At 37.8% G+C, this 23,210-nt stretch overlaps 1 protein-coding gene across 8 annotated transcripts in view; it reads left to right on the top strand.

The window, feature by feature from the left end:
* Positions 1 to 23,210, top strand: part of KAT6A (lysine acetyltransferase 6A) — a 134,354-nt gene that overhangs the window by 101,454 nt on the left and 9,690 nt on the right. For 7 of the 8 annotated variants that reach the window (XM_036300719.1, XM_036300718.1, XM_036300725.1 and 4 more), the window contains 6 exons: positions 7,288 to 7,429; positions 9,356 to 9,517; positions 10,591 to 10,684; positions 12,438 to 12,669; positions 13,310 to 13,520; positions 17,224 to 17,826. In XM_036300719.1, the coding sequence (XP_036156612.1) occupies positions 7,288 to 7,429; positions 9,356 to 9,517; positions 10,591 to 10,684; positions 12,438 to 12,669; positions 13,310 to 13,520; positions 17,224 to 17,826 (1,444 nt within the window). The remainder of the gene's footprint in view (positions 1 to 7,287; positions 7,430 to 9,355; positions 9,518 to 10,590; positions 10,685 to 12,437; positions 12,670 to 13,309; positions 13,521 to 17,223; positions 17,827 to 23,210) is intronic. The other variant, XM_036300723.1, reaches the window with a different exon arrangement.

The raw sequence follows: 23,210 nt of genomic DNA, 5'->3' as shown, positions 1-23,210 counted from the left end.
AGATTTGATAAGAAAATTAAACATGGTTACCATTTTGAAGTATAGCAGTCTACTACATTAATGCTCTCTTTAATCTGTAAATTATGCCACAGTTTGCTATTTAACAGGTTGTTGAAAGGAAAAATAAATTATGGTGCTCTGTAGGTTAAACACATATTCAAAGTACTCATTGTATGACTTTTACCTATCTAGTAACATTGCTTGTCCAAAATATTAGCAAAAATAATTATAACAACATGAATTCATTTAGTGGCTTACATTATGTAGAGTGCTTTAACATGGGTTATTTCCAGGGAGGTGGGAAAAGGCCAGTATATTTGTTAAAAAACGAAAACTCAGTATTTTTTTACATTTTCTTTTTATATAAATTGCTGTCTAGTTTCCAAGTCTAGCAGAAATAGAAAAATAGGAGTGAGAATGTTATTACAGACAGACCTCAGTGAGAAAAGAAAAAAAGAAAAGAAAAAAAAATCAGAAGAGAAAGCGAAACTCCAGGAAACTAACACACAAGCTCATGAAACAGCAGTTGAGAGCCATTTATTACAAGGTCTGTTAGCCCTAAACACTGTGGTAGGTCTTCAAAGCAGCATTCTATTTATATCATGGAATAACAACAATCTGAGATTGTTAAAAGAAGATTATAAATATATATATAAATATATAAAATGACATATATGTTAAAAGAGAACAGAAAATTTCTCAACTACCTATCGAACTCAGGTATTAAAGACAACTTACTCCTTAGGAGTTCTGAATAGCCAAGATGAAATATGCTGAGGGATTAATTTCTTCATTAGGTTTAAAATAAAATATTACCATTTATTAGTGAGCTCTTTTCTTTGCAAACTATGCATGTTACTACAAGAGTGCTCAACTTAGAAAAGAAAGCTTGTTCAATGTGTGTATCAACTGTTTTAGGGATTGTGGTATAGATAGACTGATACCACAGGTACCTTGTCTCTTCTACTCAAGGGGAAGAGAGGAAATCAATTGATTCAGGAATGGAAATAGAGTCAGTCTCAGCACTTGCTTATCAAGAGTATTGATAAGAATTGAACCATGAAGCTGTTGTCAAGGTTGTTAAAAGGCTTCATTAAGAATGTTACATTTTGTTTTGATGAGATTATCACTAAAACCAGACTTCTTAATCAGGTTTCAGGGAATTGGTTGTCAGTGAAGGAATAAACATTGCTAGCAGAAAAATAACAAGTATAATAGGAATCAGAGAGCAGCAATAGGACAGGAGCTATAAAAATTCATCAACTTTAAATAGAATTTTAGACATTTTCTATATATTTTCTTATTCATTGTGGAGGTTTCCCTGAAATTTTCATCAGAAAAGATTCTGTAATTTTATAGGTTCTTTAATAATTGTGACTTTTTTTCTGTCTTTGAATTCATAATTATTGGTTGCATTTTTAAATAAAACTATGTATATCTATTTAAACTTAAAAATATATTTTTATTGATTTCAGAGAGAAAGGGAGAGGGAGTGAGAGAGATATAAACATCAGTAATGAAAGAGAATCTTTTGCCGTAACCGGTTTGGCTCAGTGGATAGAGCGCCGGCCTGCGGACTGAAAGGTCCCAGGTTCTATTCCAGTCAAGGGCATGTACCTTGGTTGCGGGCACATCCCCAGTAGGTGGTGTGCAGGAGGCGGCTGATCGATGTTTCTCTCTCATCGATGTTTCTAACTCTCTATCCCTCTCCCTTCCTCTCTATAAAAAATCAATAAAATATATACAAAAAAGAAAGAAAGAAGAAAGAAAGAAAGAAAGAAAGAAAGAAAGAAAGAAAGAAAGAAAGAAAGAAAGAAAGAAAAAGAGAACCTTTGATCAGCTGCCTCCTGCATGCCCCCTATTAGGGATCGAGCCCACAATCTGGTTATGTGCGCTGACTAGAGAATCAAACCATGACCTCCTGGTTCATAGGTCGATGCTCAACCACGGAGCCATACCTGCCAGGCAAAAGAATTACATATATCTATTTAAATGAGTTTTGTCTTGTTTTACTTCTGAGTTCTTTTAAACTTGAGTTGACGAAAATGTTTAGAGATACTGTGTTTTCCAAATAATAATTCTGTATCCTTAACTTTATTAATGACTTTATCATTCTGTGTTAAATTACTTATAAATTATTTTTTAAAGGTTTTAAGCACTTTAAAAAATTTCAGATTCCAATGCACGTAGAAAGAGGACAATTAGAGCAAACAAACAAAAAGATCACAAGAGGAAAATATCTTTTGGAAAGTGGAATTAAGCATTATCTCCCATAATGTCAAACATTTGTGTGTGCATTGTTTTTTATTTGTTTGTTGTTTTTTTGTTAATTCTTACCAGAGGATATTTTTTCCATTGCTTTTCAGAGAGAGTGGAAGGAAGGGAGGGAGTGGGAGAGAGAGAGAGACAGAGAGAGAAACATTGATATGAGAGAGTCATATCGACTGGTTGCCTTCCGCACACAAACCCAAAATCCAGGCACATGCCCTTGACCGGGAATTGAACCCGAGATCCTTTGGTGTGAGGACGAACACTCTGTAACCACTGAGCAGTATGGTCCAGGGCTGTGTATGCATTGTATATTAAGTAATCTTGCATCCCTGACTTAAAGTGAAACAACAATAAAGCAATAGTAGTACTTCATTTGGAGTGGTATGATTCAGTGTCAGACGTTGAAGAGTTAAATTAGAGTTTTAACCCTGAATTTCTTCAACAGGGCCATGTGATGCTCATACATGGTAGACAGGTTCACAGAGAGCCCCACTCTCCCAGTAAAAAAACATGACAGAGGAGTTACTGTAATCATGGCATATCGTCTACTCCTGGGCTGTTTAGAGCTTAGCTTCATAATAACCTCTTTGCTACGAGATCATATTGAGATCCTAGGCAGATTCCCACATAATTGAGTAGCTTAGGAAGTTTCCTTAACCTTTTAATCCTGTTCCTAACTTGATTCATTGTTCAGCAGTCACCAACCTTTCAGACCTCGCAGACCACAGGTTGGCAACTGCTGGTATAGATTATGTGTAGCTCCTGTTACTGAAGAATGCATTCTTAAAGTCTTGGAATGACCATTAAATGATGGAGTAAAATGGATGCAAGGAGAATAAAAATATTCATAGTACCAATTATAAATAATAGCAGCTCTGTTTACCATTTGTTGAGCTTGGTACTGAATTAAACATTTCTGGAGTAATTCTGTAAGGTGGATATTACTATCTTTGTTTTATAGACCAGGGCCCAGCAACCTTATTCAAGATCATACAGTTTAAAGTGTCAGAACCAAGATTTAATCTCACTTTTCTCTTCCATATAGCCATAGCCTTTAACCACTGTGCTTGCACTATTCCATGTAGCATCTGTACCTAGCTTGTTCTCATGTAGCTGGTACCATTCATTATCTTTTTAAAAATATATATTTTTATTGATTTCAGAGAGGAAGGGAGAGGGAGAGAGAGATAGAAACATCAATGATGAGAGAGAATTATTGATTGGCTGCCTCCTGCCTGCCTCTTATTGGGGAACGAGCCTGCAACCCAGGCATGTGCCCTTGACTGGAATTGAACTGGGATCTTTCAGTCCGCAGGCCGACACTCTATCCACTGAACCAAACCAGCCAGGGCTTATTCATTACCTTTGATTCAAGTGATATTTGTTATAATTTTTATTATGGTATTAAAATTTTACTACAAGTTGATCTATTATGAAGGCCATATAAAATGCTACTATGTTGGGCAATGTTAAAAGCCATGAAGGAATTCCTGGGAAGAATATTTGCATCATTGTAGAAGTAAGGGAAGCAGTGCTTCCAAAGCACACAGCTGTAGCACAGCCCTAACTTCACAGGCGCAGCCGTGGGCAAACTACAGCCTGTGGGCCGGATTCAGCCCTTTTGAAATGAATAAAACTAAAAAAAAAAAAAAAAAAAAGACTGTACCCTTTTATGTAATGATGTTTACTTTGAATTTATATTAGTTCACACAAACACTCCATCCATGCTTTTGTTCCGGCCCTCCGGCCCAGTTTAAGAACCCATTGTGGCCCTCGAGTCAAAAAGTTTGCCCACCCCTGGCTAGGGTGTCAACATAGTGACTTACTTTAGAATAAATTTCAAGTGTGGAGCTACACCCCATGATGAAGTTGATCAGAGCAATCTAAGGTGCTGTCAGGAAGATGACAAAAGCATCATCCAGCAATATTCTCTAGGGTTAGGAGTATTCCTAATCTCTATAACTACACTTTATTTCATGTGATCTAATGTTCGTTCTTGATGATGTATTTTTTTCAATGACAGAACTGCAGTTATTGGTACTATTACTAGAAAAACACTTTGTTTTTTTCAGGGCTTTTATCAGATGATTCCCTTTAGATTAGCAGTATTATCCCAGTGGGCCTGATTATAGTAAAGTAAGAGGCTTTTAAAATGTTTCCAGCAAGAATTGGAATGAAGTAGATCATGATTCTGCTTCCTTTTACTTTATTGTTTTTCATATAATAAGATTTGCTAAAGTTGGGTTTTTTTACTCATCAATAAAATGCTTTACATCTTATTATTCCAAAGAAATAGCATGAATTCATAATTTACCTGATAAGACTTGGCAGTAATTTTCTCAGAGATTTCATTTTTTCTGATGTTGTCTTAAAAAACTTGTTTACCTAATAGAGCTTTTAAAAAAATTATGCTTCTCTCATAGACCTTAGGAAATAAATTGTATTTTATTTTCATGTACTGAGACCTAAAAGTTTAATTAGATGCTTTTAAAGTTGGCATTTATCTTTACCATAACCTGGAGAAAGTTATAGCCTGTCACTCATTGGCTCTTTTCCTTTCCTTTCTTCATTATTTCCTTCTTTTCCTTCCTTTCCTTCCTTTCTCTCCATTCCTATCTGCACCCCCCCACCCCCCATTATTTTTAAAAGCACAGAATTTTGTTTAGGTTTCTCAGATTCACATTGTGGGGAATGTTTAGTTGTAATGTTTAGCTCTTAAAGTAAAACTGTACTCAGGGATTCTTCTGTATCTTCTTCATGTTGCAACAAGTTAAAGTAATTGCTTATTGAGAATTTAGCACAGGTAAATAAAGATAAGTAGTAGAATCGTGGGGGGGGGGGCATGAATTATAGTTGTATAAAATCCAGATATTCAGGAAGACAGTCTAGCAGTTGCGGCCATTTTATTCTGAGATATTTTAACTGATGGTAAAGAAGGAGAAAGCTGTTTATCCTGCTGCCCTTCTTTTCTGAGTAGTTTGAGACAACCTGCAAAGGAAATAAGCAACGTAGCCTAGGGAACTTTCTTTTCCATGTTTTGGATCTTGCTTCTTGACTTTAATTTATAATGTCAGTCATTTGTTTTATTCAGTACTGTATTTGGAATATGTTTTATGCTAATGTATAATTTTATGTTGTTTTGGTTTGGCTAATACTAGAGATATTAGAAAACAGTATTACATGTTGTAGACATTTAGAATATTATACTTCAATAGTTCCTTGGAAGTTTTTAGTATGCTGAACGACAGTTTAAAAATAAGATGTGGTATAGGAAGAATTAATGTAAATTCCCAAGGGAGAAGGGAAAAAAATCACATGCCCTTTCCCACCCTTATTTTAGCTTGAAACACTTAGTACATACAGGACTAGTGTTCCATAAATATACCTTTGGAGAGGGTTTAGTTGAATGTTAAATGTTCTCAGAAAAATAATTATGCTTTAAAAACTGCTTCTAAAGTAGACTTGAAAAAATAGTATGGTCTTCACACTTTAACAAATCAAACGTTTGTGTGTGTTAATCTGCCTTTTTTTAAAAAAATTCCAGGGTAATCTTTTAAAGCATAGCTATTCAAACTGATAGTAACTAAATTAATAAGTTTTTAAAATTTTCTTCAGCCTCAATACTTATTTATTTATATGAGAGAAGATAAAGTAATTTATTTGGGGTATATTTTTTGTCATCGAATAATTCAGTATTTTGCATATGCAATTTTAAGGATGGTATCATCTCAGATTACTAGGACATGATCAGTTCTGGACACATTTCAGGTTGCAAGGGTTACAAGAGGTGTACATTTTATAATAGAAGAGCCATGTGGTCTTCTGGGCTCAGACTAAAATAGGTATAAAACTTGCTGTTTTTTAATTTAGGTTATATTCCTTCCATTATGAACCTATCTGATCACTTAATTTCATTACCTAGCTCCTCATTAAAAGGACATTATAAGGAAGAAGTCCTGTTAAACTACTGCTAAAATAGCAAGACTAAATATGAAGTAGTAACAGAGAACATCTGGAAGAATAATTTGAACTTTTATTTTACTTGTTGAGTAATAGGCTTTTGAGTTGCAGAATTGAATGTGATATTTAACCAGAGGGAAAGCCAGAATTTCAGGAGTGGAAGAAGGAAGTACTATAATATGTCCTAACTTGGAAAAAACATATTCAATATTATAATTTTATACTTAAAAAGAAATATAATGCCGAAACCAGTTTCGCTCAGTGGATAGAGCGTCAGCTTGCGGACTGAAAGGTCCCAGGTTCGATTCCGGTCAAGGGCATGTACCTGGGTTGCGGGCACATCCCCAGTAGGAGATGTGCAGGAGGCAGCTGATCGATGTTTCTCTCTCATCGATGTTTCTAACTCTCTATCTCTCTCTCTTCCTCTCTGTAAAAAATCAATAAAATATATATATATAAAAAGAAATATAAAATCTGCTTTTATGATATCCACTATATGTCCATTTCACTCAGCACTGTATGCCTAGTGTACTACAGGTCCTGACACAATACATATTCAACAAATGTTTATTTTCTGATAGTAATGAATGAATGATTACAAATAAAGGAAGAAAGAGTATATAATTTGACAAAGTCTTCTTCACTTACTGGTATGTTCTTTTGTTTTTTTTTTTTTTTTTTACTGGTATGTTCTGAAGGTAGACTTTATTTTCTACTTATTAGAGGTTATCAAGGAGGAGATAATGTGAGATTTTTGTGTGTGTCTTGTCAAAGGGGTAACTTTTAAAAAGACTGCAAAATATTAGTCAAATAGGAAGAACATGGAATTTTGTGTCTTGATTTCTCACCTTTGCTCTGCAGCTATTAGTTGGGTACTATTACCCAAATTAGTTTTATCTTTAGGTTTTTTTCTTTCTTTCATTTGATATATGGGGTTAATGATACATTCTCTGCCTTTTTACCTGTGTAGTAATGAGAGTAAAAAAAGAATTGTGAAAGTTTAGTCTTATAAAATATAAAGCCCTGTCCCCTTTTTTGTTTAATTATTATTTATAGGCTGCCTAAACTATATCTTTGTGAATTCTGCCTAAAATATATGAAAAGTAGAACTATTCTACAGCAGCACATGAAGAAATGTGGTTGGTTCCATCCTCCTGCCAATGAGATTTACAGAAAGAATAACATATCTGTCTTTGAGGTAAAGTAGATGTTTAGTTGTCCTCTCATTTCAAATATAATGCCACCTATACTGTATCTAATTGTGCAACTTGATTTTTTTGAGGGGGAGGGGATGTTATTTTACTGTTGTTTATTCACTGTTCAGATAATTCTGCTGTTTGAGAAGCAGAATTAGGCCAATACAAATGTACCAAGTTCACAAGCTTGATCTCAAATTATTCTGTATTTCATTAAATTAATGATCAATTATATACTTTATATCTATTTTATGTACAATTAAGAAGGAAAAAGTACTGTTAATGATTTGTAAGACTCCATTTGATTATAAAATGCTACCTGGTTTTATATGTGTTTAGAAGTGATTAAATTTTGTCTTAGAATCTATGAACTGTGGCGTTTAAATGAAGAGATTTCTGTTGCTCTATTTAAAGGAATATTTTGAACAGGTATATTTAAATAGCAGTAGTAAATATTAATATATTTTTCTGACTTCATGATGATATGACTTATCTATGCTTGTGAGTATTCTGTGTTGTTAGTGGTATTAATGTCTTGATCCTCAGTTTTGTTTGATTGGCAATTATTGAGTACCTGCCATGTGTTCAGTTCTTTTAATCACTAGAATTTACATTACTAGAATCCTAGTTGATAGAATTTCTGATTGTCGGGTCTACTCAGTTTTTACTTTCTTGATCTTCCCTAAGTCTTTATTTCAGTTGAGGAATACAGAAGTGCTTCACCTTGGGGGAGGGGAAAGGGTGTGGTGTATAGGACTGTTTCAGAGCAAATTGTTCCTCAAGTCAAGCATATATTGGTGTACTAATAAATTTTAAAAGAAGTAATATTAAATTACTAAAATTGTTCAAAAGGTTTCAGTCTTGAAATGCCAGTGTGTTAGGGGTCTAATGTGGGCATCCATTGGCATTTTCATCAAAGAGTAAGCTCCAGCAACTCCAAGAGCACAGGGTGTCAGGAGCAATGAAGCCTAGTGCCCCTGATCTTGGCCAGCCCGAGTCTAACAAATATCCCATTTTCCAGGTTGCCAGGGAACCTGCTTAATAAAATCTCCCTCAATAGTTTTATTTGGGGATAAATCTGATCATGGCAGTCAGACTACATTGCTTCTGGCTGCTGGCACAGATTAGGTTATAGGTATTCCTTGTTTTATTTACATAGGTATTAGAAGTGGTTGCATTTAGATTTTCTATTATATTAAATACTTTTTAAAAAAGGAAACAGATCAGCTTGCCATCTGAAGGATTCCTGCAGTCAATCCTATATAATAAAAGGCTAATATGCAAAGTGACCGAATGGCAGAAAGACTGGTTGCTATGACGTGCACTGACCACCAGGGGGCAGATGCTCAACACTGGAGCTGCCCCCTAGTGGTCAGTGTGCTCCCACAGGGGTAGCGCCACTCAGCCAGAAGCCAGGCTTATGGCTGGCGAGCCCAGTGGCAGTGGTGGGAGCCTCTCCCGCCTCCACAGCAGTGCTAAGGATGTCCAACTGACAGACATCCATCTCAAAGTAATTTCTACCAAAGCATTAACACTAAGACATCAGTCAGACATTCCCTGAGGGCTCCTGGACTGCGAGAGGGTGTAGGCTGGGCTGAGCGCGCCGCACCGCCCCCCCCCCCCCCCCCCGCAGTGCACGGTTTTCGTGCACTGGGCCTCTAGTCTGTTATAAAAGCAAAAAGTGCAATTTTTAAAATGGCCATCAACTCCTTCATGCTTTGTTGAATACAATTGTTTTAAAAACAGGAGGTTTTCCTATAATCCTGCTGTTACCAGGGATAGCTTCCAGGTTCCAGTGTGTTCTGATCACTGACAGTTTCTCTTAGGCTGGACTGTGGATACTCAGAGGTGCTTGTAACTGACCTGTATTATTCTGGAACTAAAGAGAAACTCTGCTGACCATTTTGTTCTATGTTTTCTTCTTCTAGGTTGATGGGAATGTGAGTACCATTTATTGTCAGAACCTGTGCCTCTTGGCAAAGTTATTTCTTGACCACAAAACACTCTATTATGATGTGGAGCCATTTCTTTTTTATGTCCTAACACAGAATGATGTCAAGGGCTGCCACCTTGTTGGCTACTTTTCTAAAGTAAGTATATCAGCTTAAAATCTGTTTGAATTCATATGTAAATCTGAAACAATCTTTACTGGTTCTCACTAGGAGATACTACAGGGGACCTTCTGAGTGCCATCTAGCTTTTTAGAAAGGAAACTAGAAGGAACATTCAGGAACATACCAAGTGCTAGAAGGTACCTAGTAACATTCAACAGACTATGTACTCTCCTAGGAACATGAACTGCTGGTTATACTCAAGAGGAAAAGTTTTAAATGACTTCTATTCCCATGGTGATGATAGAACTTGTGAAATAAACACAGTCATTACCTGCTTAAGTTCTCAGTTTAAATCTTCTCTTCCTAATTTGAATTTTAGGCACAGAAATAAAAGTAAGAAATTTTTATTACAGGATATTTTTCTCCTTCCTTTAATCTTTTATTCTGTTGGGAGAAAAAAGTTTTGTTTTGTAGTCAAACAACATGAAAGATGTCTTTTGAGTAAGCCCAAAGTAAAATCTAAGTGAATAAAATAAGAAGGACAGCTGGCTTTATAAGCATTTTGTTAGTAGGCTATTTCAGTAGTTAAATGTAATTTAAGCTCTGTTACCTGGTTTGTAAAAATATAGTTGTACCTAACACTTTGGGACTATTATTTGTAAACTTAGGGACAGCTTATAGGGAGGTGGGGCTGCACTGTGTAGCCCAAGAGGAGGAAATAAAAGCAGCTTTGAAATAGTTAATGGTGAATCTTAAAATTTCTGGAGCGCCATATTGATTCATAATTTGTAGCTTTGCAAAGTGATTGGGACTCAGATTCCTCTGCTCATTTTAGGCATTGACTTACTGTTTTTGAGTTGCATATGCTGTTGGATGGCGTCGTTTATATTATAATTTTATTCTTCTGGGATAGTTGCTTTGTGGGTAATGGCAGTGACTTAACATTATCCTATCTCCTCCCTGTGGGGTATTTTTTCTGATGTGCATTGTTATTCCCAAAGGACCAGAGCTGTGGTTTTGACTGTTAGTATTTGTTTCTTAATATTTAGCATTGTTATTCATCTTTATCAGCTTATTGTTTTAAACTTGGCTTCTGTTTTCTCCAACAGGAAAAGCACTGCCAACAGAAGTACAACGTTTCCTGTATAATGATTCTTCCCCAATACCAGCGTAAGGGCTATGGCAGGTTTCTCATCGATTTCAGTAAGTACTATAACATAATTTCTTGTTATCTCTTCTTATGGACCATGTTTGTGTGCACGTGTGAGTGTGTATAATATTTTAAAGATTTGCAGATGATTTATTGCTTGTCATACTGCTGTATGGAACTTTAAAACTTAAAGTCATGAATTTTTTTTTCTTTTGGTTGGACATTAAATATTTGTAAGTAGCTAATATTAAATACCAACTTCCTTGAATTTGCAACTGTTAAGTTACAATGGAACTTAGTTTTATATAGTAATTCTAACTCACAACAATACTAAACATTGTATATCTGCTTAAATTAATATTAATAAAGATGTACAGCACCTGCCCCAATTTTGTTACCCAAAATGTGTGCATCATTTTTTAGTTATAGGCTTTTTACTTAATGGTTAAAAATATGTGATGCACCTTTAAAAATCTTAAAATTAAATGATAAGGAAATAATTTAATCTGAGTTAAATATTGAAAGCTAATGATTCTAAAAAGGTAATTGTGGAACTGGAATTTTGTTTTACACATTGATAATCTTACTTAGGAATTAATGTATGTTCGTAATAAATTTTATATTGATTATAAAATAGTGATATTTGAGGGAATATTTTCTCAGATACTGCTAAAAATAGTATTTTGAAAATATTCAGAAACAGTGGTTTAAACTAAGGATTTTGACAATAGTCAATCCTTCTAAATATCAGATGATTATATCGCCAGTGTTAAGAAGTTAATTCTTATATAGACCAGTAAAGCTTATTCTCCTTGGCCTTAGACTATACAATTGACCATATTTTACTGGAAATAAAATTGGTTATTTTGTAAATTTTCTTGGTCTTTTTGGATTAGTATTAGAGAGTGAATATTGATATATTGACATATTGATATATTGTTTTGAAATAGGACTCATGACTGAACATATTATGTCATTAAGTGACATAGGGGAAATATTATGCTGATTAGTCTTTTTTTGAGATATGCAAACAATCTATGATTACAGTGTTTGTCTTCAACTATTTTTGTAAATGTAATATATTTTCCCACATTACCATTCTTAGATTGATTTTATGTTAAATGACAAAAAAACATTTCTTCTGGCATCTCCATTTTTGATACTTTCCTTTAGAATTGATGCCTTCTTTTTCCTGTTCTTGAGAGTCATGCACAAGACAAGAGGACGAAGTAATACCATTATACACTCACAGTGACACTCTTATTCCTGCTTACCAAGAATTAGGGTGATAGGTAATTGTGAGGAGAGCTTTGGTTGAAGTGAGAAATTGTCATCTAATACTCTCTCAAAGAACCACAATATTAATAGATAAGATTACATAAACACTGGCATTCCTTTGTGTTGTTCAATTCAGATATAACTCTTGCCATCTAGTGGTCCAAGGAAAATATTGCAAGGGTGGTTTTCTATAGTACATTAAATAAAAAACATTGCCTTAAACTTACTAATGCAGCCCATCAATATGAAGTCCTGATTTTTAACAGTTTGAATATTATAACAATGTTTATGTTAAGTATAGACTAAGTGATACTAGCCTAATGTTCATTGTAGACAAATCATGTAATCTGCCTGCAAATTGGTTTTCAAGTAATTTTGCAATTTTATGTTTTTTTCTTGAAGGAATTTGCTTTTGTAATTATTATTGCTTATAATACTTAGATTGGTTGTGGAAGAGGGGATTGTTATGTTCGTGAATTAGCCTAATTTAGGCTCTCTGACATACTTGTAATTTGGGGGTTTCTTTAGGTTATTTGTTATCAAAGCGCGAAGGCCAAGCAGGGTCTCCAGAGAAACCATTATCCGATCTAGGTCGTCTTTCCTACATGGCTTATTGGAAAAGTGTAATATTGGAGTGCCTTTATCACCAAAATGACAAGCAAATCAGCATTAAGAAGTTAAGTAAGTTGACTGGAATCTGTCCTCAAGACATTACTTCCACACTCCACCACCTAAGAATGCTGGACTTCCGTAGTGACCAGTGAGTATTACATTCTTTTGTATACCTTTGAAGGATAATTAGGTGAAGGCAGCCAAATTATTGATGGAAGAATATAAACTAATATAAATAATACATTTGGTGATCCTCAGACATCATTTTCTATCCTATGATATTTGATACTACTGACCATATTTTTCTAAACTATTTTTGACCTTCCTAATGTTTGAATGTTATTTTCTAGTATCGGGAGTTTCTTCAACCCTAGAAACAATTTCACATAAGTTATACCCATGATTTATTTCCATATAACATGGTACAAAATGAAATATAGATCAAAGGAAAGAGCTCACCTTTATCTAGAAAGGAGGCATTTGAGCTAGAAATATGGAGAATAGGAGGTAAAGTTCAGGGAAGTATTAGAAATTCTGAGATTGGGAGTGTGAGACAATAAATGGTTAAAAGAATTTCATCCCTTGCTGTTGTTGAGTGTTAAGTATCTAACTTCATATTTCTTAGCTATCTCATGTGATGGCCTATTTCTCTATTTCAGCTTCCCAGGCTTGCTATTTTTGAAGCATTTATCATCATCTCCAGGGTTTTCTGGGTGTTATGGTTCTGTATTCATTGTTAGGTACTCCTTGTACATTGTTGATTGCTATAAACTTTTCTTTGGTTCCAGATTTGTAATTATCCGCCGGGAAAAACTTATTCAGGATCACATGACAAAACTTCAGCTGAATTTGCGACCTGTAGATGTAGATCCAGAATGCTTGCGCTGGACTCCTGTCATAGTCTCCAATTCTGTTGTCTCAGAGGAAGAAGAAGAGGAGGAGGCTGAGGAAGGAGAAAGTGAAGAGCTGCAGTGCCAGGAAAGAGAATTAGAGACAAATGTAAGGACATGAGTAGTCTCTATTTTTTGTGACAGAAGGATATATTTTGGGTTTTCATAAGTATCTGTGATATATATAAATAAATTAAACCAATGAAGTAAATTCACATTAGAATTTCAGAGTTTATTTTAATTCTGAACATCATCCCATGAATCAGGAGGTCATGATTCAATTCCTGGTCAGGGCACATGCCTGGGTTGCAGGCTTGATCCCCAGTGAGGGGTGGGGGGAAGTGGGAGGCAGCTGATCTGTGATTCTCTCATCATTGATGTTTCTCTCTCTCCCTCCCTCTCCCTGAAATCAAAAACAAAATAAAACTGGGTTTTATATACTTATTTGTATATTTTTAAGCCTTGGATCATTGGGAGACCTTCAAATTTGTTATATGTTAACTTATGACTAAATATTTCTTACCAGAGTGCCAACAAGCAGCTAAATTTTAAGCTATATAGTAATTGAGGAATCAGAATTGAAACTAAATCTGACCTGTTAAAAATGAAAACAAAATACATTTTCCTTAAGATAAAACATTATGGAATAATGTAAATGTGTATGTTTTCTAAGAGAGCACTAAATAGTTTAGTAGGTACACAGACATTTTTAGCCATTAAAAGGTTAAAGCCATTAAAGAGTTACAGGCTTTAAAAGGAGAGACTATATAGATTTCAATATTTTTCTTCATGTGATCATACCTTTTTTTATAAAAAATTAAATCTTATTGTTCAGATTATTACAGTTGTTCCTCTTTTATCCCCCCATAGCTCCCCTCCACCTGGTTCCCACCCTACCTTTTGCCCTTGCCCCTCACACCCCCCGGCCTCATCCATAGGTGTACAATTTTTGTCCAGTCTCTTCCCGCGCCTCCCACACCCCTTTTCCCCCCGAGAATAGTGAGCCCATTCCCTTTCTATGCCCCTAATTCTATTATATTCACCAGTTTATTCTGTTCATCAGATTATTTATTCACTTGATTTTTAGATTCACTTGTTGGTAGATGTGTATTTGTTGTTCATAATTTGTATCTTTACCTTTTTCTTCTTCCTCTTCTTAAAGGACACCTTTCAGCATTTCATATAATACTGGTTTGGTGGTGATGAACTCCTTTAGCTTTTTCTTATCTGTGAAGCTCTTTATCTGACCTTCAATTCTGAATGATAGCTTTGCTGGATAAAGTAATCTTGGTTGTAGGTTCTTGCTATTCATCACTTTGAATATTTCTTGCCACTCCCTTCTGGCCTGCATAGTTTCTGTTGCGAAATCAGCTGACAGTTGTATGAGTACTCCCTTGTAGGTAACTGCCTGTCTTTCTCTTGCTGCTTTTAAGATTCTCTCTTTGTCTTTTGCTCTTGGCATTTTAATTATGATGTGTCTTGGTGTGGTCCTCTTTGGATTCCTTTTGTTTGGGGTTCTCTGCGCTTCCTGGACTTGTACGTGTATTTCTTTCACCAGGTAGGGGAAGTTTTCTGTCATTATTTCTTCAAATAGGTTTTCAATATCTTGCTCTCTCTCTTCTTCTGGCACCCCTATAATTCGGATGTTGGTGTGCTTGAAGTTGTCCCAGAGACTCCTTACACTATCTTCATATTTTTGGATTCTTTCTGCTTTTTGCTTTTCCGGTTGGGTGATTTTTGCTTCTTCGTATTTCAAATCTTTGACTTGATTCTTGCGATCCTCTAGTCTGCTGTTGGATCTCTGTATAATATTCTTTATTTCAGTCAGTGTATGCTTAATTTCTAGTTGGTCCTTTTTCATATCCTCAAGGGTCTCACTAGATTTCTTGAAGGTCTCACTAAATTTATTGGCGGTTTCTGGAAAATTCTTGAAAAACCTTATAACCGTGGTTTTGAACTCTATATCCAGTAGTTTGCTTTCCTCCTTTTCTGTCATTTGTGACCTGTTTCTTTGTCTCCGCATTTTGGCTGCTTCCCTGTGTTGATAGGGTGGCTTTCTGTGCTAGGTGTCCTATAGGGCCCAGTAGCTCAGCCTCCCCAATTACCTGAGGTGGACACACTTGGTGCACCCCTTTGTGGGCTGTGTGCACAGTCTTGTTGTAGTTAAGCCTTGATTGTTGTAGGTATCACTGGGAGGAATTGACCTCCAGGCCAATTGGCTGTGAGAATCAGCTGTGTCTGCAGTGGGAGAACTTCTGTGCTGGAGACACCCTTCTGAGGCAAGACTTGCTTCAGTGGGGCTTTGGTGCTCACTGAGTCTGCCCCCTGAGTGTGTCCCTTCTGGATCTGAGGAGTTGTAATCCGGATGGCCCCACTCTGACCACTGGGTACACTGGCTCTTGGATCTCTAAGGAGGTGCTTATTTAGCCTCTGCCCAAGGCTACCCAGCAGGAGCTATGGAGAGATCTGCAGATTTCTCTTCTTTGTTTGGGATTTGGAGGTGCCCAGATGAGGCCCAGCTGTGAAGCAATTCAAGCTGCTGTGGGGCCTTGGGCCTTCTTTTGGAAATTCTGGGTGTCTCTGACCCAGCTGCAGTCTGTTAGGTAATTTTTAGATTGCAAAGGGCCAGGTCTTTCATATGCAAAAGCCTCTGCGCACAGCTTGGGTGGGGCGGGGTCCCAGGGGATCAACAGGGTGGAGCAAGCAGCTATGGCTGCTCCTCAGTCCTACCCTAAGAGGCCCTGCATCTCAGTGTCCCACAGTTATCGCTGCAAGCACCTCTGAGAGAAAGCCGCCCTCGAGTTCCGACCAATGCCATACAGTCCAGTTTCTCCCCATATGAGACTCCCCCAGAACTGGAGTCAGGGCCTTTGGGAGCTTATGTCTCCCTCCCGATTGAAAAAGACAGTCGTGTCCTCAGTTGCCAGCCCCTTTCCCCGGGCGCGCTCGAGCCTCTCTACCTCTGCACTTTATTTCCACACCTCCTCTGAGTCTCAGTGTGCTTTTCTCTTTCCTTCTAGTTGTAGAATTCCCACTCAGCCAGCCTTCCTGTGGTTCTGGATGGTGTCCATTTTGTCTTTGAGTTGTATTTTTGAAGTGTTGTGCGAGGCAGCAATTTCCGGTGTTTACCTATGCCGCCATCTTGGTTTCTCCCTGATCATACCTTTTTTAAAATAAGTTCTTTCATTCTTTAAAAAATCTATGTCCTCCTTTGATAATGTAAACAAATTCTTGCCCCTGTTTAATGTGATTTAATTTTTAAAATTAATCAGAATAAAAAGAAATTAAAATAATTATAGAAATTTTCTTTCATTTTTTTCAAACTTCCCCTTTTTCTTGCTCATATTCCAGAGCCGATCTCCTCTCTGTTTATAAATTTTTACTTCTGAGAAGTTTCAGAAACTATCTCATTTAAAATTCATAAGAATAATAATATTCATTTTGTTTATTGAAGATAGTATTGCATAGTGTCTCAGAGCACCAACTCTTGGGTCAGACTGCCTGGGTTTATATTCCAGCTTCTTCATTTGCTGTTGCATGACCTGGGATAACTTATTTAAACTTTTTATACCCCAGTTACCTAATCTATAAAATGGGCATGTAATTATATTTTATACTATTATTGTGAAAATTACCTTTTTAAAGCATTTAAAAGTGTCTGACACATAAATAATATTCATGTTAGCTATTAAATAATAATTTTCTTTTTTTAAGCTCTGTTTTCTTATCTTAGTATTTAAAAGATCAGAGTAGGAGATAGTACCAGATAAAATTGAAAAATTAACCAGCATGGTTTTATTTTCTGAAATCAGGTGGGAAAGTCTGCATCTCAGGAGAACAAAGAACAAGATTCTTATTCTTCAATAGAAAGTGAAAAGAAACCAGAAGTTTTGGCACCAACCAGTTCTACACGTTTGAACAAACAAGTTCTTTCCCGGGATAGTTTTCCTGCAAATAATCAGCCATCTCGGAGAGGCCGCTGTGGGAGGAAGAACAAAAAAAACCAGGAACGTTTTGGTGATAAAGATTCTAAACTACTCTTGGAAGAGTCATCAACTCCTCAGGAACAATATGGAGAATGTGAGGAAAAATCAGAAACCTCCCAAGAACAATACACTGAAAGCGAGGAACAGTCGGCGGCCTCTCAGGAGCAGCCAAGCCAGGATGGGAAGCCAGACATTCCCAAAAGAAGACTAAGTGAAGGGATTGAGCTATGGCGGGGACATCTAAAGAAAAGCCCTGAGGTTCTGAAGTGTAGGTTAGCAGAAGGCAATGATAGACTGTCCCGTCGCTATAGTGATGGTGACAAGGCTCTCCTCAGGGGCTTCAGTGAGAGTAGTGAGGAGGAAGAGGAGCCGGAAAGTCCTCGGTCCAACTCGCCACCAGTTCTTACAAAGCCCACATTGAAGCGAAAGGTAAAGCATTTCTTTGATGTCTTTCCTTCTTGCAGTTGCAGTTTATTGTATACACTTGTTCTCTTCTAGAGTTCTAAAAGAGTAAATATAGAAGTTCTTAGTGGGTTATTTTTTAAACTTTAAGCCTCAGTATATTGTTTCCAGTGACTATTTGAAATGTGTATGTGACTTCTATGATTCATGGTAATTAGCATAGAAGTCATAAGCTTATTTAAGGGTTGACAGACTGTTTTGCAGCTTGCTGTTTTGATATTTAAAAAATGACAGGAATTTAAAAAATATTTTTTAAATGTGTATAGTTTAGAAATGATTATATTAGAAAAGCAGAAGGAAGTATTGCATAGTTCCATGGAAAGTGGATGTATATTGGGGTGCTCAGAGCAAAGCCATTCATCTTATCTTGAGTAGTACTATTTTTCCTGTACTCTCACCCCCTTCTCTCTCTCCCCTTTACTCTGCCAGTAGTTTGTCTTAACCACATTTTAAAAATATTTTATAAGCTATATATTTCATCATCATGCAAATTTTTAATAAGAGCCAGTTGGTTAAAAAATTGTGATGATGATAGTGACTTTTGTTAAACTGTATACCAGAAATACTCCAGGCTATGGAGTCATCTTGAAGCATTGTCACAAGGCAGTCAGCCTGAAGTATGTCAGTTCTCTGGATGAGCCACCCTGTAGTAGTGAGGTGACAGCTTTCATACAAAACAATGAAATAATTCCTTTCTTTGGCAGACCCTTAAAAAACAAAAGGTAGGGCTATTTATTTATTTTTTTAAAAGCTCTTCATTTTAGAACCATTTTAGATTTATAGAATTATTGGAAAGAAAGTTTCTGTATTCCCCACATCCAGTTTCCCCTATTATTATCTTCTCGGGTTGATGTGGTACATTTGTCACAAATAGTGAGCCAATTAATTGATATATTATTAAGTAGAGTACATACTTTATCCAGATTTCCTCAGTTCTCCCAAATGTCCTTTTTCTGTTCCAGAATCACATCTAGCATATCACATTACATTTAGTAGTTATGTCTCCATACGCCCTTCTTGGTTATAATAGTTTCTCAGACTTTTTGTTTTTGGTGACCTTGAAAGTTTTGCAAATGTTCCTCATGATATTAGAATGGGGTAATATATTTTTAAGAAGAAGACCACAGAGGTAAAGTGCCATTCTCATCACATCATATAAAGGGTGTCAACTAGCTAATCTAATAAAAGAGAAACATGCAAATTGACCGCACCTCTGCTATACCCCAAGCCACGCCCACCAGCCAATCAGAGCGACTATATGCAAATCAACGCAACCAAGACGGCAGCCGGCAGCCACGGAGCTGGAGCAAGCAGGAGGCTTGGTTGCCCCCGCGATGAAGGAAGCCAAGCTTCCCGCCTGCCCTGGCCGGCTGTGGCCTCCGCTCAAGGCAACAAAGTTTCAATTATAGAAGATAGATAAATCCCAGATACCTGCTTCCAGCCAGCCTCCACTGGGAGCTTGGGTGGCTGGGGGCCGTGGCAAGCCTGCAAACAGCCATCAGCCCCTCACCCAGGATGGCCACACCCTCATGGGGTGAGGGTCCCCGCTGGGGGGCTTGGCCAGCCTGCAAACAGCCATCAGCCCCTCACCCAGGGTGGCCAGTCTGAAAACGGCCCTCAGCCCCTCACTCAGGCTGGCCAGGCACCTCAGCGGGACCCCCACCCTGATCCAGGACACTCTTCAGGGCAAACCAGCCGGCCCCCACCCATGCACCAGGCCTCTATCCTATATAATAAAAGGGTAATATGCAAATTGACCCTAACAGCAGAATGACTGGGAATGACTGGTCACTATGACACACACCACCAGGGGGCAGACACTCAATGCAGGAGATGCCCCTTGGTGGTCAGTGCGCTCCCACAGGAGGAGCTCTGCTCAGCCACAAACCAGGCTGACAGCTGCCAATACTGCGGTGGTTGTGGGATCCTCTCCCACCTTCTCAGCAGTGCTAAGGATGTCTGACTGCAGCTTAGGCCTTTTCCCCACTGGCAAGTGGACATCCCCCAAGGGCTCCTGGGCTGCCAGAGGGATGTCTGACTGCCAGCTCAGGCCCAATCCCCCGGGGAGTGGGCCTAAGCCACCAGGTGGTCATCCCCTGAGGGGTCCCAGACTGTGAGAGGGCACAGGTCAGGCTGAGGGGACCCCCCCCCCCCAAGTGCACAAATTTTTGTGCACCGGGCCTCTAGTCAGTATATATACAAGGGTACTTACTATCAATATGACTTTCCACTGTTGTTAACCTCCATCACCTGGCATGAGCTTGTGTTTGTCAGGTTTCTCCACTGTAAAGGTATTCCCTTTTTTCCTTTTCTGTAGTCTTTGGAGGACATCTGTCTACAATCCCCACTTGAGGTATGGGGAGTAATACTTTACTCTTTAAGAGCAGAATACCTATGTTTATTTAGAATCCTGCTTGGGATATTTATCCATTCTCCACATTTATTTATTTGTTTATTTGTTTATACATTTATTTATATCGCTTTGGACTCATATTTACTTTATACTTTGAGTTATATTCCAATACTACTACTTTATTTTGTTGCTCAAATTCTTCTAGCTTTGGATATTGGGAACTCTTTTCATTTTATTCCTGTGTTTCTTTAACATACATGCCTTCATCTTTGTGAAGGTTTTTGTTTTGTTTTGAGCACTTTTTACTTTCTGGTACTAAAAGATGTTTCAGGTTCAACTTGTATATTTCATGCTCCAATCAATTATTTCTCCAAAAAGCAAGGTCATGTTTAACTTAGTTTGAAAATTGTATTCTTAACTAGTGATGTTAGTAAATTTGAAGTGGAGAAAAAGTGAACTCTTAACTAATTCTACTATTTATTATGTGATCCTGAAGAATATATCTTTGCCATTTTATAAAATAAAACTGGGCTATTTGTTTGTGTAAAAAAGGAATATTATAATAGGCAGTGAGATCATGTACAAAGCACTTTGGAAGTTCTTGAAGAAACTCACTTGACTGAGAGTCATAGACTGTATTTTACAACCATTTCTATACTGACTGCATGTGTAACCTTAAGTCCTGTAACCTTTCTCGCCTCTATAGAATGAGGGAATTGGCTTAGTTGCATCATCTTTGTTTTGTGCTATTGTGTGAAAAATTGTGCCTAATGTGCCAAATTCCACATTTATTTTATTACTTTTGAAATGCTTCACTGACATCAGGTAAATACCTGTCAGCTCCACATTTCTGCATTCCAATAAACTCCATGGATAGTGCATGAAATGGCGTACTGAAGGTTCTGCTGATAGTTCTGCTGACCTTCATAGTAGAGCTATGAGACAAACAGAAAGTGTTTATTCCTTTTTTTCTCTTAAGGAAAAGAGAAGTTGAGGGACTAACCACTATGTCATTTTAGTAATGAAATAGACATCTCTAGGGTGTTTAAGTCACTATTTTTTTAAAATTAAATCTTTATTCAGATTATTACAGTTGTTCCTCTTGCCCCCCCCCCCCCATAGCTCCCCTCCAACCGGTTCCCACCCCACCCTCTGCCCTTACCCCCCACCCCGTCCTCATCCATAGGTGTACAATTTTTGTCCAGCCTCTTCCTGCACCCCCACAACCCTTTCCCCCTGAGAATTGTCAGTCTACTCCCTTTCTATGCCCCTAATTCTATTATATTCACCAGTTTTTTCTGTTCATCAGATTTTTTATTCACTTGATTTTTAGATTCACATGTTGGTAGATATGTACTTGTTCATAATTTGTATCTTTACCTTTTTCTTCCTCTTCCTCTTCTTAAAGGATACCTTTCAGCATTTCATATAATCCTGGTTTGGTGGTGATGAACTCCTTTAGCTTTTTCTTATCTGTGAAGCTCTTTATCTGACCTTCAATTCTGAGTGATAGCTTTGCTGGATAAAGTAATCTTGGTTGTAGGTTCTTGCTATTCATCACTTTGAATATTTCTTGCCACTCCCTTCTGGCCTGCATAGTTTCTGTTGCGAAATCAGCTGACAGTTGTATGAGTACTCCCTTGTAGGTAACTGCCTGTCTTTCTCTTGCTGCTTTTAAGATTCTCTCTTTGTCTTTTGCTCTTGGCATTTTAATTATGATGTGTCTTGGTGTGGTCCTCTTTGGATTCCTTTTGTTTGGGTTTCTCTGCGCTTCCTGGACTTGTACGTGTATTTCTTTCACCAGGTAGGGGAAGTTTTCTGTCATTATTTCTTCAAATAGGTTTTCAATATCTTGCTCTCTCTCTTCTTCTGGCACCCCTATAATTCGGATGTTGGTGTGCTTGAAGTTGTCCCAGAGACTCCTTACACTATCTTCATATTTTTGGATTCTTTCTGCTTTTTGCTTTTCCGGTTGGGTGATTTTTGCTTCTTCGTATTTCAAATCTTTGACTTGATTCTTGCGATCCTCTAGTCTGCTGTTGGATCTCTGTATAATATTCTTTATTTCAGTCAGTGTATGCTTAATTTCTAGTTGGTCCTTTTTCATATCCTCAAGGGTCTCACTAGATTTCTTGAAGGTCTCACTAAATTTATTGGCGGTTTCTGGAAAATTCTTGAAAAACCTTATAACCGTGGTTTTGAACTCTATATCCAGTAGTTTGCTTTCCTCCTTTTCTGTCATTTGTGACCTGTTTCTTTGTCTCCGCATTTTGGCTGCTTCCCTGTGTTGATAGGGTGGCTTTCTGTGCTAGGTGTCCTATAGGGCCCAGTAGCTCAGCCTCCCCAATTACCTGAGGTGGACACACTTGGTGCACCCCTTTGTGGGCTGTGTGCACAGTCTTGTAGTTAAGCCTTGATTGTTGTAGGTATCACTGGGAGGAATTGACCTCCAGGCCAATTGGCTGTGAGAATCAGCTGTGTCTGCAGTGGGAGAACTTCTGTGCTGGAGACACCCTTCTGAGGCAAGACTTGCTTCAGTGGGGCTTTGGTGCTCACTGAGTCTGCCCCCTGAGTGTGTCCCTTCTGGATCTGAGGAGTTGTAATCCGGATGGCCCCACTCTGACCACTGGGTACACTGGCTCTTGGATCTCTAAGGAGGTGCTTATTTAGCCTCTGCCCAAGGCTACCCAGCAGGAGCTATGGAGAGATCTGCAGATTTCTCTTCTTTGTTTGGGATTTGGAGGTGCCCAGATGAGGCCCAGCTGTGAAGCAATTCAAGCTGCTGTGGGGCCTTGGGCCTTCTTTTGGAAGTTCTGGGTGTCTCTGACCCAGCTGCAGTCTGTTAGGTAATTTTAGATTGCAAAGGGCCAGGTCTTTCATATGCAAAAGCCTCTGCGCACAGCTTGGGTGGGGGGGGACGTATCAAGATCAACAGGACAGAGCAAGCAGCTATGGCTGCTCCTCAGTCCTACCCTAAGAGGCCCCATCTCAGTGTCCC

This window comes from Myotis myotis, unplaced genomic scaffold (genome assembly GCF_014108235.1).
Source record: "Myotis myotis isolate mMyoMyo1 unplaced genomic scaffold, mMyoMyo1.p scaffold_m19_p_3, whole genome shotgun sequence".
NCBI lineage: Eukaryota > Metazoa > Chordata > Mammalia > Chiroptera > Vespertilionidae > Myotis > Myotis myotis.
Note: the sequence above shows the minus strand (reverse complement) of the source record. Positions and strands in the feature narration are given on the sequence as shown.